Genomic DNA, 20,062 nt, shown 5'->3' with positions numbered 1-20,062 from the left:
ATTTTAGTTTCAGGTCACCTGATCCACAAAGACTAATAAAAAAAAAACAATTCTTAAGACTGGAAGGGAAATTTTTTTTTTACAAAAGCTGTGATTGTATTTTCTTCAGTATTCCTCAAAAAATGAAGGGAGATGTGTGCAGATTTGTCTGCTGTTGAAGAGAAGTGTGAGGGGAAGGGTAAATTAGTTGTGGGGTAAGAAAATAATAAACCGATAAGTTTATTCTTCTGAGGGCAATATGGCTGTATTCCCCACTGAGGGAGAATGTTTTACATGCCTGTAAATGTGTGTGTCTCCGTATTCTGTAGGCCTTGCTGCAGGCGGGCGGGCAGATCCTTGAACCTTTAATGATGTTGGAAATATTGGTACCCGAAGAACACTTGAGTTGTGTGCTTGCTGACCTGGCCCAGCGCCGTGGATCTGTTTTCAGCATCCATGCCCGAAGAGACCGCCAGGTCATCGTGGGGAGCGTCCCACTTGCGGACATGATGGTGACTATCCTATGAGAGCTTGAGATGAAGGATTTGTAAAATTATTTTGTCTGCCTGCACTGTGCATTGTGTACATAAGATAAAGCATTGAGCTCTTGGAAAATTAATGAGTATTGTCACGTCTGCATATGCGTTAATACGGAATTCTTCGTAGGCGGGACGGTCAAAGCAGTCTTTTCTAATGCACTGCGTTCAGAGTTACTCGACTTACCTTTCCCCAAGGTCGCCCAAATGAGCCAAAATGACGGCAAATCACACACACAAAGCAGATGACTGAAACGCGCTTTCTTACCTTTTGGTTTTAAATAATTTATTTTTCTGTTGAAAAGCACAAGGAAGAGGATCGACAAGCCACTATCGTAAATGGAACAAACCAAGCGAGTCGAAAGACACAAAGAGTAGAATGGGATACACAATGAGGAGAAATAAAAGCTCAAATCTGAACCCACTAGGTGCCACAGATCACACTTTTACAACAAAAGAATAATGCAGGCGGGACTTCCCTTTTCTCTATGATGCCCAGAGTGGATGCAGGACTCAATGGTGTCCGCTTTGGAGACCAGGAGAGAGACGATGGGAGCCAGTAACGATGTTGCCCAGACAAAGTAAAATGGCCATGAGCAGGGCCAGCGATGAGTAGGCCTTCAACTTGGTCACATGGTCCCCTTTGTCCTTTTTAGACAGAGCCCTCCTGGCCCTCCAAAAACACAAGGTGATCCCAGTTTTGGTTGATCCCACATGAGGCTTTTCCTCCAAGTGAGGTCTCCATCCTCCTTTCCACATGAGCCTCTTTGTTCATCTCCTGAACCTCTCTTGTGGACTTTCAGACACGAGCCTCTCCTGGTGGACTATCTGGTCTCGACTCTCACATCGACCCCCGTGCACACCAGTCGTCTCTCGTGCATGGCGTTCTCTCCTTCCTCCTGGGCGGAATCTTCCTCCTCGGGTGCCACCTTCGGCTTCAATAAAAATTAGAAGGGCACTCGGTAGAGCGCATACCTCTGCCTCATAATGCCTGATCCACGAGAACATATAAGGGCCCAATACATGTTTGAAATATCATGCTATATCTTGTTTTTGAGCCCTATCTCTCAATGGTGAAGAATCACTTTTAAAATTATCAGATCCGGATCCGGATTAGTATCTTCACCAAAATTGAATCAATTCTTCCTTGTCCCACACCCAACATGGCAATCAAGTTTCATCCAAATCCGTCTACAACTTTTTGAGATATCGTGTTATGTATCGTTTTTTGCCTGATCTTTCAATGGTAAAGAATCACTTGAAAAATTCTAGTTGGCAGATTCGGATTTGGATCTTCACCAACATTGAATCAATTTTCCCTTGTCACTCACCCATTGTGTCCACCAAGTTTAGTCCGAATCCGTCCACAACTTTTTGAGATATCGTGCTCTGTATCGTTTTTGGCCCGTTTTTCTCTCAATGGTAAAGAATCACTTAAAAAAATTCTCGTAGTCTGATCCGGATCCGGATCGTCACCAAAATCTAATCAGTTTGGCCTTGTCACATACTGAATGTGTCCACAAAATTTCATCCGGATCCGACTACAATTTTTTGAGATATCCTGTACACAGACAAACAGGCAAACAGACAGACAGACAGACAGACAGACAGAATGGGGTGAAAACAACCTCCTTCACCTTTGGTGGCGGAGGTTACAAATGTACATTTTTTTTTTCTTCTTCTTCTAGCCTCTACAGCCCACTGTGCTGCCCTGGCTGGCACACACTGGCTAGGGAAATCGTAATTGGTCTATGTGCCTCTGTGATGGGAAGTCCTCACCAAGCCCCACCAACAAGAGGTTTTTACATATACATAATGAACTAATATGTCTACGCTGTCTATAAATCACATGCACTGCCTCCTCAGCATCACGTGTTGCAAATGACTTGCTCTGATAGATCCTTGTTTCATGACAATCGAACCTACTCAAAACACATGAACCATACAATACTTACCACAGTCTAGCTATGGATCCCTCCCCCCTTCCATGTAACAGTGTTATTGGTATTGTCTGGATCAGTAGTGGCTCTCTATTCCCATCTACAGGGTTACTCCACCACTTTGCGGACGCTGACTTCAGGAACAGCATCCTTCTCTCTGGAGCCATCAGGCTATAAATCTATGAGCCCTGTGGAACAACAGAAACTTATTCAAGAGCGTACAGGTCGTTAGGTCTGCATTTTTGTTTGTTTGTTTGTGTATCTCTGTTTTACTGGATTTCCTTTAATGCTTATGTAAACATTTGTCGGTTAATGCATGTCCCATGCTGTCTCAAAAGACTGGTCATCTGGATTAAACTCTTGATGTTTGTAGATGTTTGATAAAATTTTGATTGGAAAGATGTTTTGGTTCTCAACTGTGCCACATTTCCAGTTTGTGTGCACATTGTCCAGAGCACTGGTGAAACCAGACCTTGACTGGGGCTATTGATGGTGCTGCCTGTTTTTGCAATGAAAATTAAACTTTGCTTGTCCTCAACTCCCACCATTTTTGGATAAAATTTAGAAATCTCTGTTTGACACTCAACTCTGTGTGTGTGTGTGTATAGGCTGCAGTTATTGCTTTGAATAAAGTCCTTTGAGACAGATGTTTCACATTAATTTGTTGCAGTGGGCTCAGCCAGAGGGCAGCAGCGTACCAGCCTCATGAAACCTTACATACACGGTGCATTCTTGCAACGCAGCAATCATTGCACTTTAAGTGGCCCTCATGGCCTGCGAGTAAACTAATTTAAAAGATGAACAATTGTTTGGTAGGACACTTTACTAAACTTGAAGCTTGATGATAGGACAATAAGAACATCTTTTTTTTAAAGACATTGCTTGCAGTATTTTCTATTACTTTTCATAGATTTTTGAACGGGCTGCGTACCTATACAGTTTGCAAAATTGGTGGACTTTTGGAACTTCTGACCACCCTGACTCAGTCAGCCTCCAACTTTGTTTCTCCTATATATTCCTTTCCACTGTCTTCCATTTACTCATTTTCTCTTCCAAACCTCATTTTGCTTTTCTTCAGCTTCCTTCCCAATTCTCATATCTTCTTTCATCTCTATCTTAAACTCTTCTGTTTTTTCTCAATTTTTTTTTTTCTCATTTCTGCCACAACGTACTCCCACACCCCACGCCTCTCCTTTCCACCTTCCAACAACCTTCCATATATGATGTGTAGATGTCCCCGAATGAGTAGTTGACACACCTGTGCTGTTTTGTATTCATTGTAATAAACTGATGAATGATTTGTGATGGAATTACAGTTTGCATGTTTTTACTTTTTCACCTTGCATCTAAAAAGTTATCTTTTCTTTTTAAGTAATGCAATGAGCTTTCCTGGACTTTTTGAAATCATTAAACTTGAGCATAATCATAATTCATCAAAGACAAATATACCATGCATGTAACTATGACGACCTTGAAATCACATGTCGGAACAATCCTGAGAAGGCAAATATTGATCGCACAGACTCTGGTATAAAAGATAATCTTTTGTGGAGGTCAAGATAAAGTCGATTGGGTCAGTAAATGAATTGGTCAGATTGCCATTTGGGTGTGGTGCTTTCAATTTGCCCTCTGTGGTGACAGAATCACCATGCCCTCCTGGTCATGTGGGCCATCTATGGGTCTCGGCCTTGTGGCCTGCCTGTGCAGTGCCATTAAGAGCCATGCAAGAGATCAAAGCATCAGGGGTCTCAGTGCCTGAGACGGGGCCATTCAGCCATTCATGGGTCAGTCAGTGAGGCAGTTACTTTGCAGGGTGGAAGAGACATGAATGCTTGGAGTTTTGTATTGACGATGATTGGGTAGGGAAGTAGACTTTAGGGAGAGGCATTTGGCAAGAGGCTATGTGCAAGAAGATGACATTGTAACTAGAGAGCATTTGTCTTGTCTCATCTGCCAAGAGTGATGTCTGCAGGGGATGAATGACATCGTTGGGTTCAAAACTCACACTGCTTGAGTTTCATTCTTGTGGAGCTCCATGTTTGGTGGGCTTTCCCTTTTAGTCTCTTGGAGTCGAGTAGATTTTTACAGGGCCAGAGATCATTTTATTTGAAAAATTAAATATATATGTAGATGCTTCCACCACCCCGCCCCCCCCCCCCCACACCTCTTTCTGAACTTGAATTCTGAATAAAATTGCATCATACAAATTTGTCCTGAAAATCAGTCATTCAGAAACTGCGGATTTTAACCACAATCCAAACTATTGCTCTGCCTTGATGATGAAGAGGGCTGGTGCCGTGTAACAAAGTACCATTGCATGTGTATTTCAATTCTTAACATGTTCATTCATGAGCAACAGCAGGCATGCATCCTCTCGATTTATCAGATCTTCATCATTCAGTTCATATTTGGTATGCTTTCCATGTTAAAACAAAGGTGAGCAAATGGTTGGCCTTGTCCTATATATACTGCATGCAGTGTACATGTGTATACATTCATGAGCAACAGCAGGTATGTGTGTATACACATATAGTCACCCTGATAGTATGTACATATATGTGTTACAGTATTATGTTTTGCTTGAAAATGTCATGCACTATTGCAAAAGCCTTTAGTTTTACTGTGATAAGGAAGTATCTGATGATTAACAGCTGAGTGCACAGATGCTGATGGTGTGGAATATGCCAATTCAGCACATGATTCATCATTCCTCTCACGGTGCACAAGGAATGTATCTGTAATGCCAAGCCTGGCCTTGCTCCTTTTCCAGCAGAGTTAAGACTTTCTCCCTTGGGTCCTGTCTTGGTGTCAAGATTAATGCTCCGTCAGCCTCAATGGCCATTTTAATGGCTCATCTCCTGTGAGGATTGAGAATAGCTGCAACGAGATGTATAGTTGGGACTTAGTTCAATAGTGTTTATCAAAATAATTTTGTCTCAATTTGCAGTTATACAGTTGTAAATCTTTAATATTAATTTTTTTTTGGATACATTCATGCTTTTAAGGATGAAACATTGCCATTGAAACTCATTATTTTGAAGCATTCTGGTGTGCACCATGCATTGGAAGTGACATTAAGCTGGCTATCCTATTACATTGAAGCTGAAAATTCAATACTGTAGCAATTTCTGCAGGTGTAAGCCTTTAAAACTGCTGCGGATAAATAAATCACCTTTTACAGATTCTCACTCTACTCGCATACCACTGCAGTGAGTCGAACGATATACATGCAAGTATATCCAAGAGGCACCATTAACATCTTGAAGAGGAGACAAATGGCTCCTAACATGCACTGCCTCGAGATTACATTGTAGAGATGCTTTGGAGTGGGAAGGGAAATACATTGGATTTATATAACGTAAAATAAATATACTTCAAAGGGTCAATTTAACTATTATTTAAATGTCATAAGCATCATTTGTATAAAAGTGATTACAATGAATCAAAACGTAGTATCGTACAGCATTTCATTATTTAATTTCTACACGTTTTGCAATCGTGCGCTATGCCCACCAGCATTCACGTTGCGAAGGAAATGTTTTGTAACATGACGTCACAAAAGCCTTTGTAATTGATCAGTTTGTGATGTTATATTGACGAAACATTTTTTTCTTTAAGTTTTAATCTTGCCTGGAATTGCGGACATCATATCTGTGAACAGGATATCTCAAAAAGTTGTGGATGGATTTGGACAAAATTTGGTGAACAGCTTGGGTGTGTGACAAGGATGAATTGATGATATTTTGTTGAAGATCCAGATTTGGATCTGGATTCTCTAATTGTTTTTTTTAAGTGATTCTTCACCATTGAGAGATGGGGCCAAAAATGATATATGGCATGATATTTCAAAAGGTTGTGGACGAGTTAAGACAAAACGAAGTGGATGAGTTGGGGTTGGGTGATGAGAACAAGCTGATTTGATTTTGGTTTTGGTTTAGGTCTGGATCCAGATCTGGCCTATCAGTGGGATACAAAACGTAAACTTTTCAGCCTGACAGAGGTATGCGCTCTACCAAGTGCTGTTCTAGTTTTCTTGAGTTATTTAGATCATGAAACTTACCTTTAATAATAATAATGATAAACTTGATCCAATAATGTGATTCTGATGGTGATAATGGCAACAATAAAGATGAGTTGATGGAGATTATGATGATGCTGATTATGATGTTGAAGGATTTGTAGGGGTTATTGTGTTGTTGGCCCTTGTTAAATAGGTGAATAATTGTGGAAAAATAGTTTGCCAACCCATGATTATTCGAGCGCATTGTCCACAATCCACAAACCCTGCCTCAATAAATTCATCGTAATAGAGCGAATCCACGAAAGGGAACCACATGAACAGGAAAGGCCCTCCTGGACTTAAATTTGCACATTGTTTCATGACCTGCTTAGTGTGGCATTCCTATTTTTTGAGCATCAGTGAGAGCTTATGTGGGGCATTGTGTGTGTCAATTTAAGCATTCATCAACATATATTTATAAAAATAAAAACAGCTGTCTGTCCGTGCGTGCGTGCGAGTTCCACCGATTGGCTGGGCAATTTGCTTGACTCCACCCACAATTTTTAGATTTTACCCTTCAGAACTTTAGAATATACCCTTTACAACCCTCTAGAATTACCATTCAGAATGCTTTAGAACTTCAGAATTCACCCTTTACAACCCCTTATAATTACCTTTTAGGAGTTTAATAATTTACCCTTTAGAATTACAATTATAAGAGCCCTTTAGAACTTTAGAATTTTCTTTTTTAGAGCGCTTTCAAATTACCCTTTAGAATTTACCCTTAATCATTTACCTTTTAAGAATGCTTTATAATTACCCTTTGGAACTTTAGAATTACACTTTACAATTATACTTCAGAAATACTCTTTGGAATTTACCCTTTAGAACTTTAGAATTACCTGTTATAGCCCTATATAACTTTAGAATTAACCCCTTAGAATTACTCTTCAGAACTTCAGAATTATACTTTAGAATTACCCTTGAGAACTCTTTAGAATTGCACTTTAAAACCCTTTCGAATTACCCTTTAGAGTTACCATTGGGATTCACCCTTTATCATTTACCTTTTAGAATGCTTTATAATTGCCCTTTGGAACTTTAGAAATCCACTTTAGAATGATACTTCAGAATTACTCTTAAGAATTTACCCTTTAGAACTTTAGAATTACCTTTTATAGCCCGATATAACTTTAGAATTTACCCCTAAGAATTACTCTTCAGAACTTTAGAATTATACTTCAGAATTACCCTTTAGAACTTTAGGCTTATCGTTCAGAACCCTTTAGAATTACCCTTAAGAACCCTTGAGAATTACCCCTTCAGAACTCTTTAGAATTACCCTTTAGAATTACACTTTAGAACCCTTTAGAATTACACTTTAGGACCCTTTAGGTCTAAGGTATCGTCCTGGCAGTGATAATTTCTGTGCTGATGCTTTGAGTAGATTACCACTACCAGTTAACGTGGGTAATACACCTTTACCGGGAGAAATTTTTATGGCAATGAGTGTGCTTGACTGTCATAATGCTCCAATCACTTCCAAACAAATTTAACAATGGACAAATGTGGACCGGACCCTTTCTATAGTCAAACAATGTGTTATCAGTGGCATATGGTCAACTGTACCCTATGAATTCCACGACAAATTGAGGCCATACCTTGCTCGTAGAAATGAGTTGTCCTTGCATTCTGGTTGCCTGCTGTGGGGCAGCAGGGTCGTTGAACCGGCCAAAGGTCGAAAGAAGGTGTGTGATGAGCTTCAGGAATCACATCCAGGGATTGTAACCATGAAGTCAATTGCCAGGAGCCATGTTTGGTGGCCGGGTATCGATGAAAACCTTGAGCTACATTCGCCATTGCTCCGTGTGTCAGGCCACTGCCCTGAACTCACCTGAGGCCTTCTAAACCATGGTCTCGAATTCACATTGATTATGCTATTCCATTCTTAGGAAAGATGTTTTTGGTTGTTATCGATGCTCATTCAAAGTGGATTGAATGTTTCGCCTTATCATCCTGTACAAGCGAATTCACGGTTGAAAGTTTGCGTGCCATGTTTGCAACTCATGGTTATTGGTTTGCCAGATTGTGTAGTTAGTGATAATGGCTCGTGTTTCACCAGCGCTGTGTTTCAGGATTTCTTGAAACAAAATGGTGTCAAGCACTATCGCAGTGCTCCCTTCAAACCTGCTTCGAATGGTCAAGTTGAAAGAGCTGTCCAGGTGATCAAGAATGGTCTCAAAAAGGCAAACGACGGTTCTTCTCTGCAAACCAAGTTATCACGTTTGTTATTTACATATAGGACACGTCTGCACACAACCACTGCATGCACATCGGCATAAATGATGTTTGGTCGAATGCTAACGACACGCTTAGACCTGATTCATCCGAATGATTCGTACAGGGTTGCGGACCACCAGTTTAAACAGAAGTGGTACCATGACAGGACCTCAGTTGCACGTGCCATCAATGTGTTTGATCCTGTTTTTGTGCTGAATCCTGGCTGTGGATCTAAATGGATCACTGGTCATGTTATAAATCGAATTGGCAACTCTTTATTTGTTGTGGAACTGTCCAATGGACAAACTGTTCGTAAACATATTGACCAGCTCCGCCTGAGGCATTGTGACCCCAATCCTCCAAACTATATTCAGCTCTTTGAGGGTGATTCCCTGGTGTCTGTTCCGATTGTGAGCGAAGTGCCTGAGCCCACTGAGTCCAAGCCTGATAGTGTGCTCCTCCTCCTCCTTCCTCTCCATCTCCTCTTGAGGCTGTCGGTGTTCCACAAGAACAGGCACCCATCTTGTGACGCTCTGCTCGCGCATGCAAGGTAGCGGAGCAGTTGAATTTGTGATTTACCTATAAGTGTTGTTGGGGGAATAATGTTGTGCAAGATTTTATTTGGGGGGAAATGCTGTCATGTTCTGTGAAGTTACCGCCACGTGCATGTGCACCTCCCTAGGTAATAAACATGGAGCTTCGACTTATGTGGTGTCTGGCCTTTCACCCCACAATCCTTCGGATACGCCACAGTCCTGAAATCAGCAGGCATAAAACAGGTGCCATTGTCTGATACCAAATGTTAAACTAACCCATGAGTTTTGAACACATCCATGGGGCAATTAGCAGTTGTTTTTTGTATACATTGTCGATGCTCGTTATTATAGCTAACACACAATGAACAACAAGGGTAGGGGAGGCGCAGGAGACAAGAGGGGTGGGAGAGGGAAGGAAAAAAACAGTGGGGAAGAGAGACATTAGGAGATCTGTGGAAGTGAGAGGGATAGGGTACACAAGATGGACACCACAGGGACTTTCAGGACCTTACATGACAGGGAACTTTCAGGAAGGGAGGCAGTTGCCTTTGTTGATGCTGAATTTGAGGTCACATTCCTAATCACTACAAATTTAGAGAGAGCATCCCCTGCGACAAAAGCATTCATACCATAAATGGACCTGTATAATCGACACGCCATCTCTGCCAAGGTTTGGCAGGTAATTCCGAAGGATGCAATATAGTGGTAGGAGGATTCTTTGTATTCATTTGACAAGCATTACACAGGTGTACAACACCGTCGATGTCCTTTCACAAATTCGGCCACCAGAAATAACTAAGCTAACCCTTTCATGCGTCCCACTCCAGGATGAGTCTCATGTAATTCCTCCGACAACCGAGCCTGACCTGGTTTGGGTAGAATCATCCCATTTTCTTACATGACACACTCCTCTTTTGTGTCAATGCTTAGCTCTGTTCGTCTGCAAAAAAAACAAAACGGTAACAACGCCTTAAATGGTGATTTATCTGGCCAACCCATCTGTACATAACGACACACCTGACAATACCAGGGATCCAATCCAGTTCAGTCTCATATTTGTGATGCTGTGATTGGTTCTGAAAGATTTTCCATCAACTGCCGTGAACCTTCCCTGGGAGGGCTAAACGACTTCAAGCTTCACAATTACCATCAGCCTCATCAGGTTTGAACCTCAAAGTATACCAGTGTGCACTGAGAGTAATACACCAACAGATAACCCTCAGTGGAGCCAACTGTGGTCCAGGCTTGTTTTCACCAAACAACCTAAGCAAAGGCTTGTTTGTGGTCAGTATGGATACGTCCCCAAACATACTGGTGAAAATGTTTCATTCCTAAAATGATCAGCCCTTCTTTTTCAATATGTGCGCAATTATGTTCTGCCAGCTTAAGAGTTATCGAAGCAAACTCGATAGGCCGTTGATGATGAAAAAGCATCCACCGATAGGACCAGGGGTGTATCACTACTGTAGTAAATCAAAACATCTGCAAGATGTGAGCAAGCGCTTTACCTTCCTCACTCTGCACCGTACCCCACTTCCATACGACGCCTTTACGGACGTAGCAACTTATGAGGCGGTTTAAGAACAGTGGCAACACTTGGCAAGAACCAATGGTAATAATTCAACATTTCAAGGAAACTTTTGAGCTGCAATAAATTCTGAGGTGCCGGTGCCTCCACAATGGCCTGGATGGACTGTTGCACCAGCTATTTGCTGGTCACATCAAAGCAAGAACCCCAATACACAACTGAATCAGCCAAAAAGACACATTTGACCTTTTTCAGATGAATCCCTGCCGGCCTCAACCACCAGAACATTTCCTGTACGTGGGACAAGTGATCTGCTTCATCTTTACAAGACACAAGTACATCATCCAGTCAAACGGCCACAAAAGGAATTGACTTCAGCACGTTTTCGAGAAAGTCCTGAAAATATCTGAGGCCGACGACGTAACAAAATCTTAGACATTTGTAACGGTCGAGACCATGATGTGTACAGTATTGATCGTTGTATAATCCTTCAATTTCTCGTCCAACTCCAGCCGTGAGGTGCACAGGGAAGGACAAAGGAGAGAAAACAGGTGTTTTAAAATTGATGTCACAGTGAAGGAGGGATCGGGAGTCGTGAGTTCACATATCGCTGCATTGCTGTGTGTAACGTTCGTACTTGTTTAATTTGAGGATTCTTAGGAAAGTCATTAATTGTTACATTTAATTAATATTATTGTGCTTAAAGTAGATATTAGGGATAAATAAATATTTCTGATAAAGTTACTCTTCTGTCTCCTGTCATATGTTGGTTTCACTCTTAAAACAACAGTACGGGCACATCACTGTCTTAATTTCCATTCTGCCATGACGCCCGACGACCTTCGGGTGACCGGTGCATTTGTTGTGGTGCCTCGAGGTCGACACGTAACAATATCAAGAGCAAGGCAGAAGTTATACCAAGACTTAGGGCGGGGGAGGAGGTGGAGGGTGTGCAACAAAATACGATGCAGGTCAAATACAACATGAAGAAGAGGAAATTTAGAGAAGGTGGAAAGCTGACTTTGAAAGATTACTAAATTTGTAAAATGACAGACAGGCATGGAAAACTGAGGGACATGTGAAGGAGGTTCAAGCAGAGGAGGTTAAAACGCACATGACAAAATGAAAAGAGGGAAAGCCTGTGGACCATCTGAAGTTGCGGTCAAGTTTGTGAAGGCGCTAGGAACTGAGGGGGTGAAATGGAAGGCAGAGTTGATTTGGAAAGTGTGAAGTAAGGAGAAGATACCTGATGATTGAAGGAAGAGCATAAAAATCCCAATTTTCAACCAGAAAGGGGAGATCTTAGACTGTGTTAATTACAGAGGGATCAAATTGGTGGAGTATGCCATGAACATACTGGATAGGGTCTTTAGGACCAAAGGATAGGACCTAAGACTCAAGAAGACAGATGAGATGCAGAATGGATTCATGTAAGGAAGGGGAACAGTGGATGCGGTTTTTCATCACGAGACAGATTCAGGAAAAGATGCTGGAAGAAATTGAGAATCTGTACTGGGCATTCGTAGATATGGAGAAGGCATATGGTATAATGTTACGGATTTGGCAGCCATTAGGAGGGCCAGGAGGCCGCACGTACGGCCCGCACGCGTGCGTCTGTGTGATCGCAATTCGACGCGAGAACGCTCCACGTCGGATACGCGCCGGCCGCGTGGACGGCGAGAATGTAGATGGCGAGTGTTGTGTGAATTTGGAACACGCGGGTTCCCACGTGGGCGCGTGTGCGGTGCATCACGTGCTGCATCTGCATGTTGCGTGTTCTGTCCATGGAACGCGCGGAGCGGGTTCCCGGGACGATATGCTCGGGCGGTCCTGCACGGGAAACCGCGCAGGTTCGGTGCGCGGGTGACGTCACCGGGGATCTCGCGGCACGAAAGCCGGGTAAACAGCGCACGCTGTCCCGCGTGGGGAATCCCTCGAAGGCGAGCGCTTGTTGCGATGCGTGGGGCGACGACAAGGCCCCAGATATCGTCCGACGGAAGGGAGGAACGAGCAAGTCGCAGACTGCCACCCTGGCAGAGCAAAAACAAACAAAAAAAGGCCTCGCTCCAAGTACACGGCCCCACCGGATGTAGTAAGCATACCGGTGCCCAGGCAAAGGATCATTAGTTACTGGGAAGGGTTTAGTGTTAGTTAGACCGGCCTCATGGGGCAGGAACAGTTCCTCATGGGGCCCGTGGAATAGTTCGAGGGAATTTAGTTTAGAATTAGGAATGGATTTTGGGAGACACGGATGGACATGGAACATGTAGTGGGGATGTAGATTAGCTACGTAGAGTTAAAAGGAACATGCATTTGAGTAAGGCATGACGAGGGGCACGAGCTAGTTAGGGGAACGTAGTTTTTAGAGTGTGGAGTGAATTGGGAAAATGTATGATGAGTGAATGTGAGACAGCAGGCCGGAGTTTGTGAGTGGAGTGAATGTGGAATGCATGGTGAGAATGAATGATTGGGGGGAGGAGTGAATCCCACCCAAGCGACCCCAGGGTCAGTGTAATGTTAGTTTGTGGGTTAGTTAAATTTACCAAAAGGAGGTCGTTTTGTTGTTGCTGTTGGAAGAAGGCATGATACCTCTTTGAAGGGTGCAAGAGTCCATTGACCGGCTGGGAGCATGGCTGTGGAAAGGTGAGTATTGAGTAGAGGGCACCCCGGGTACCGAAGTAGTCGGCCAGAGTAGGTCATGGGTCCAACGGACCGGGTTAGTGTAATGGGCACGGGCGACCCTCGGAAAGGGTCTCGGAGCACCAAAATGGCACGTGGGCATGGAAGGGAGGCAATGCAAGGAAGGACACCCCCCAACCCCCACCCCCCCCCCCACGTTCATAGGGAGCAGGTAGGCTCGGAGGCAGCCTCAGGGCCCGACGGTGCCGTAGTTAGAGTCTAGCAGATGGTAATCCCTGCCAAGTGAGCCACGCTGCCCAGCCACGAAATTGTGCAAAGGCACGGAAGAAAATTAGAGGGCCAGGCCCGAATTTATAAGGAACACCAACATAGGCGACGGGAATCATGGTTGTTAGAACCAATAGTTTAAAGTGAGAGGCGTTTTGAAAAGCCCCGGGGATAGTTTAAAGTGTAATAAATGCTAGGATAGATAGGAAATGTACCCCTTTGCACCATCCATCCCTTTGCTCTCTGTAGGCCCCTGGACCCACCTTGGGAAAGATTTCTGAACTATGAGGAGGTTGTTCTGAGGCTTCGTTGGGCCTCGAGGCAGGACACATCTCTCCCTTATTCCCCTCAGGAAGGAGCTTAGGGGTTGGGAGTAGACGGACAGGATAGGTTAGACGGATAAAGAAAGTAAGGGGGTGAGGGACAAGCAATTGTAAAGAAAAAAAAAACATAAAAATAAATAAAAAGGGGGAAGTCTAAATTTTGTTGTTGCAAACTAAGGGAGTGGTTATGGACAAAGACAGGCAAAGGCGATAGCTTTGGGGGAGACAGTAGGGTAGGTCCGAGCCCGTTTTTGGAGCGGCCGGCACCACCACACTCCCTCCAAGACCTCACGGACCAGACCAGATGCCGGCCAGCTTCATATGCCGGCCTGTTGTGCTGAATCTTCTGGTCCGCATTTGCCATGCCTTGTTTGCCTGCCTTTGGCTTGACCCCATGCCTGTTGCCCTTGTTGCATTGCCCCTGTGTCACCATCTCAACCATGTGCACCAGGACCATCCATCTCATCAGTGTGTTTGCAAAGACCGCCCTGCATGCAGTCTCACCACAGGACTGCATTGCGCAGCCCGTGCATCATTGTGTCTCCATTCAAATGAGCCAGGACTGCATTGAGCAGCCCGGCTACCTCCTTCTTGCATAAAGGCCAGTTCAAATGGCCTGTGGGATGGCGCATGACCTGCCGTGTTAGGATGAGTTGCCTCCAGCAGCTGAAGACTGAAAATGAAAAAGAAGGTTCAGTGACAAAAGAGGGACCTTTTGAACAGGCGTCTGACATTCAAGCTGCTGTGCACTCACCAACACAAAACTATTGACTTTGTTGTGCCTTCCTTCCACAGATAACAGGTCCTGGGCCATGGTTAGTGTAAATAGGTAAGTAAGAATTGTAAATAATTAAAAAACCCACCTGTGTGTTTGTCTTAGCGCCAGCAATTTCGTTAAGTTGTCCATGTGAGTCTGATAGTTTAGTTTTGCAGCGCACTAGGTTATATATTTTTGGGACACGTATAAAAATGTCACACTCAGGGATCCGTCGGTAAAACGTACTCTGGGAAAAAAACCTACGCCTGCATGGCACACAAAAATTTTTGACTCGGGACGAGTCTATAGAAAGGGGAGGGGGTAGTGTTATGGATTTGGCAGCCATTTGCACACAAACAGACAGTAGTCCCATAGTTCAGTTATTTTTATAAGTATGTGTTTATAGTTAGGGCCCATCCCCAATGTCTAATGGGAATTACGTGTGTGCACTGCGGGTTTCTTTATAGCCAGGTTTTTTTTTACATTAAATCTTCCCTTCGCTCCATCATCGCCATTACGCACGTGTTCGGGGCCACAGGCACAGGTGGGGTGAGGTTGACTCTGCCCAGCGAGATGGGTGTGCCTCGCAACCAATGAGGGATAGGAGTACCTCAGAAGCTCCCGACCAATCTGGAGACGAGTTATCTCAGGGCGGTCCCGCCCAGCCAGATGGGATGTTCGTCCCCGACCAATCCAGAGGTGAGTTACATCAGAGCAGACACCACCCCTGCGAGGGTTGAGGGATAACAAAAAAAAAAGGTCATGAGCTGCTCGTGCGGTGGAGAAGTTGGTTGGTTCCTGCTGGTTGAGTTCATCGCTCCTGGTCAATGGTCGTGCTGGTTGGAATTGGCGCTCGTCCTGGTTGGTGTTCGTGTTCGTGGTGCTCGGGTTTCCGATCGTCGTTCGCGGCTGGCCAAGTCGCTCCTTGGATTCTGGAGGCATGGGTTAGAGTCCCACCGAGGCGGGTTGTGTGGGAGCGAGCGAGCTGAGGATCCCGTTTCCTTCCACGGAATCCGAGCTCCACAAGCGCGGGTCGGTGAAGACTGCACGAGGTGGACAGGTACCAACCAGACCTTGACCCTCAGCTCGCACTCCAAGCTGAAGGGCCAAATAAAGACCCGACGGGGTCCATTTCGTGTGTGTGTGTGTGTGTGTGTGTGTGTGTGTGTGTGTGTGTGTGTGTGTGTGTGTGTGTGTGTGTGTGTGTGTGTGTGTGTGTGTCACCATCCTGTAAGTAGAAACTGTTAAGTGCCTTTGATCACAGTACATTGCCTGCATTTATTTTATTCGGATAACTCTGCTCTCTGTGTCCCCCTCCCTTTTAAATAAACCCTCTTGTTGAATGTTCCAGTTCATTGCCTGTCGTTTCTGTCATTGACGCAGCACGGTTTGTGTTTGAGAACCAGTAAGCCGATTGCGCTGTAAGTTGTTCATTTGGACCAACGGACTTTGGTAATTCCGCTCGGTTACACCGGATCTAGGTCGCAAGAGTGACCCGGTTTGACAGAGTCCGTTGAGGGTGTGACTTCCCCAGTAATTTGACGATGTGGGTACTTGGGTATATTGAAATTTGGCTATTAACCCTACCCCACGCCGTCAGAGAATTGGCGAGCACGGTCCTTAAGTGACCCATTGACTTCGGAGATTTCCGGAGTGACGACCTGCAATTCCGGGTGCTCGGTGGGAGACTGCTCTGCTGCTCCACCTGGCGGCCATTCCTCGCCACCGACCTCCGGCCCACAACAATAACTCCAAGAGTATTAGTCTTTAAGGAAAAAGGGTGTGCCAGAGCAGATTGTTAAGATCATGATGGAAATGTCTGTGGGAGCCAACCCAATGATCAGCACAATGAATGGGGACTCACAATATTTTAGAGTGGAGGTTGGTCTCCACCATGGTTCTGCACTAAATCTCTTCCTTTTTGTAACTGATTGATGTGCTAAATGACAACATCAGAGATAGACAACTATGGGAGTTCCTGTTTGCAGATGACTTTGTCAAAACAGCAGAGTCAAAGGAACAGCTGCAGAGAAGAGTGCTGGAATGGCAAGGGAGCTTGGAGGGGCAGGGGTTGAAAGTTAATGCAAGAAAGACAGAAGTAATAGTGTGTGGTAAGACTGATATAGAGAGGGTCAAGATTGTAGATAAGGGGTGGACAGCTGACACAAGTGGACAAATTCAAATACCTTGGCTCAGTGCAAAAGGAAGGTGGAGGTTGTGAATCAGAAATCTAGGATGCAGTGAAGGTAATGGGAATGGACAAAATGGAAGGCCAGTGGAGTCGTCTGCAATTGAAGGTTTAAATCGAGAAGCCAGTGATTAGAATGGCTATAATGTATGGTGCAGAAACATGGGTTTTGAGAAAAAGGGAAGAGGAGTTAATGGAGAGGAGAGAGATGAGAATGCTTCAGTGGATTCTTTGAGCATCACTGAGAGAGTGGTTGTGAATTGAGGAGATACACAAGAGATCTGGAGTTGTATCATGGAAAAGATTAGAGAAACTAGGTTGTGGTGGTTTGGACACGTGATGAGGAAAAAGGATGAAGAACTCATCAAGAAAGCATGGAATGATCCAATTAGAGGGAAAAGATGCAGAGGAAGACATAGATTAATGCCGAGGGAGGTTATGCAGAGATTTGAGGAGCGTACCATTGGCCTCCACCACTCATGAGGTTCCCTCACTGAGAGAATCTGGTGAGCAGGATAAGGCCAAAAAAAAAAAAAAATGTTGCATTGGCGTAACCCGCCCGACCCTAAAAATTCCGCCGACCCTACGTTTTTTTTTTGTTTTTTTGCTATCGAAAAATTTTGCCGACCCTATTTTATTGCTATTTTTGTTGTTTTGCTATCGTTTTCAAGTATCTTGTTGATTGCGATCGCGATCGCAAAAACCCGGAAGTGTTTCGGACAGAACCCGCCGACAAAAAGGGTGGTACTCGAGCCGGAGGAGATTTTGGGAGGGATTTATTAGGAAAAAAAAAACAAAAAAAAACAAAGATCCCGACTGACCTACCCTATTTTTCAGTGACCCATTACGCCAATGCAACATTTTTTTTTTTTTTGGCCTAAGCGTCAGGAAAAGGAGCCACATGTCCGTACAGCCGCAACTGATGCTCACGGACCATGCAGGAAACAAATCTCATTTGGGTCTCTCTCAGCAACCGCTCGTTGGACACAAAGTCCGAGCAGCGATGGCCAAGGATTATCCGAAGAGACCTGGTGCCAAAGGACTTAAGTCTCCATCTCAGATCCCTGGGCAGAGTCCAAGTCTCACATCCATCGAGCAAGAATGGAAGCACCAAGGAACTGAAGACTCAGCCTTTCGTCCTCCCACACAGGTACCGGCAGTGCCACACCCCATGATCCAGTGAATCCATGACTCCCCAGGCCCGACCAAGACATCTGTTGATCTCTGGCTCACAGCATGAATATCACTGCCAAGGGAAGTGAATCTCTCCGTGACCTCAACATCCTCACCACAAACAGGTACAGACAGGATAGCAGCATCCAAGATGTCATTGAAAGCCTGGATCTTTGTTTTGACCCAGGAAACCCATAATCCCAGTGGCTCTCATTCCTGACTTAGAACCTCAAGGGCCCCCAAAAAGATATCCAGAGTCTCCGCAATCTGTGAAATCCGCAAGTCTCATCTGTGAAATCAAGGTCAGAGATCTTGACATTCCCAAATGATGCACCGCAGCTTGATCTCTCTGACATCCTCCCCAGAATCCAGTCCAGACAAGTGCTGAAAAGTGTGGGGGCTAGTCCACACCCCTGACGAACTCCAATAACAACTGGAAATAAGTTAGAGATGGTACCACCACATCTCACAGCACTCTCAGTGCCAGAGTATAGTTCAGACATCAGATTGATCAGTTTTGGTGGCACCCCACGAAGACCAAGAATCCTTTAGAGCGCATCGCGATTCAAAGAATCAAACACTTTACAGGGATCAACATAGGCTGCAAGCAGTTCCTGCCGAAACTCTCGTCTGCATGCAGTGAGGACCCAAAGAGCAAGGATATGGTCAATCGTTGATCTCTTTAGTGTAAAGCCTGACTGCTCTGGATGTTGGTGCTCAAGCAGATGGTGGCGAACCCTATCCAGAATTATCCCAGCAAAGACCTTGCCCGGCACTGAGAGCAGCGTCACCCCTCGGTAGTTGTTGCAGTCTTGGCGATCACCCTTCCCTTTCCAGAGAGGGACAACAAGGCCCCTCCTCCAGTCAGTTGGGATGATGCCTGTGTTCCAGGCAGAGAACAAAACTGCATGCAATGACACGAGTGCAGCATTTCCACCAGCGCTGAGAAGTTCAGCATGGATGCCACAGATCCCTGGAGCTTGACCCCATTTCAAGCGGTTCACCGCAGCCTGTGTTTCCACAAACGAAGGTGGACCACAGTTGATTGGAGGGTCAGCAATCGGGGTAGTAACACCCCTGACACCCAACTCGATAGCTGGTGGATCAGCCTGGTACAGCCACTCAAAGTAACTGGCCCAGCGGGCCTTCACTTCGGACTCCTCTGTCAAGAGCCTACCACTCTCTGCTCTCACTGCAGTGCTCTGAGGGATGGGCTTGGATGAACGCAATGCGCGAATTCCCCTGTAAGCAGAATGAGAATCACTTGACCACAGGTGATGCTCTAGCCCCTCACAGATGCCTCGTACATCGGCCTCCTTGTCCACCCTTAGTGCACGTACAGTTTTACGCCTCAGCTCCCTGAACAGCTCACTCAGCCATTCAGCCTGGCCCTGTGACTCTGCTCAATGGTATCCAGTGTCCCTTGAGAAACAAAATTCTTCTTCACCCTCTGGTGAGTTCCAAGACCTCCACCGGTAACATCAAGGAGGGTGGTCTTGAAGGCACTCCACAACTCTTCAAGACCCCCCCAAAGCACCCAGACCCCCCAAATGTCCACTCAGACTGTTTGCAAACTCCTCAGCTACCCTTTCATCCTTGAGCTTGCCAACATCCAGCATAGGCTGGGATGGTACCTTTCTCCTGGATTTAAGCTGAAACTTCAGAGTTGCGACAACAAGCCTGTGGTCGGTTTTGAGGAACTGAGCACTCCGGTAGACCTTGCAGTTCTGGATCATCCTCCAGCAATCATCAACGAGTACATGGTCAATTAAATCTCCTTTGCCACACCACCAGCGTTGGAATACAAAGTTCAGCGATGAGCTTGTGGATGCGGAAACCATGAACCAGCCACCCAAAGTCCATGACTTCTTGCAAAGTCAAGGAACTTAGTACAATTCTGGTTTACAGTTCCAGA

General features: G+C 44.9%; 1 protein-coding gene across 2 annotated transcripts in view; it reads left to right on the top strand.

Annotated features, from left to right (window-relative positions):
- Positions 1-3,765, top strand: part of GFM2 (GTP dependent ribosome recycling factor mitochondrial 2) — a 79,501-nt gene extending 75,736 nt beyond the window's left edge. The window contains exons 20-21 of one of the 2 annotated variants that reach the window (XM_085874618.1): positions 309-491; positions 2,562-3,765. In XM_085874618.1, the coding sequence (XP_085730744.1) occupies positions 309-491; positions 2,562-2,687 (309 nt within the window). In that variant the 3' untranslated portion in view covers positions 2,688-3,765. The other variant, XM_085874619.1, reaches the window with a different exon arrangement.
- The last annotated feature ends 16,297 nt before the right edge of the window (positions 3,766-20,062 follow it).

This window comes from Eptatretus burgeri, chromosome 3 (assembly GCF_056783735.1).
Source record: "Eptatretus burgeri isolate ZD-2024b chromosome 3, Ebu_testis_v1, whole genome shotgun sequence".
Taxonomy (NCBI): Eukaryota; Metazoa; Chordata; class Myxini; order Myxiniformes; family Myxinidae; genus Eptatretus; species Eptatretus burgeri.
The sequence above is the reverse complement of the archived record's forward strand: the minus strand, read 5'-3'. Positions and strand labels throughout refer to the sequence as shown.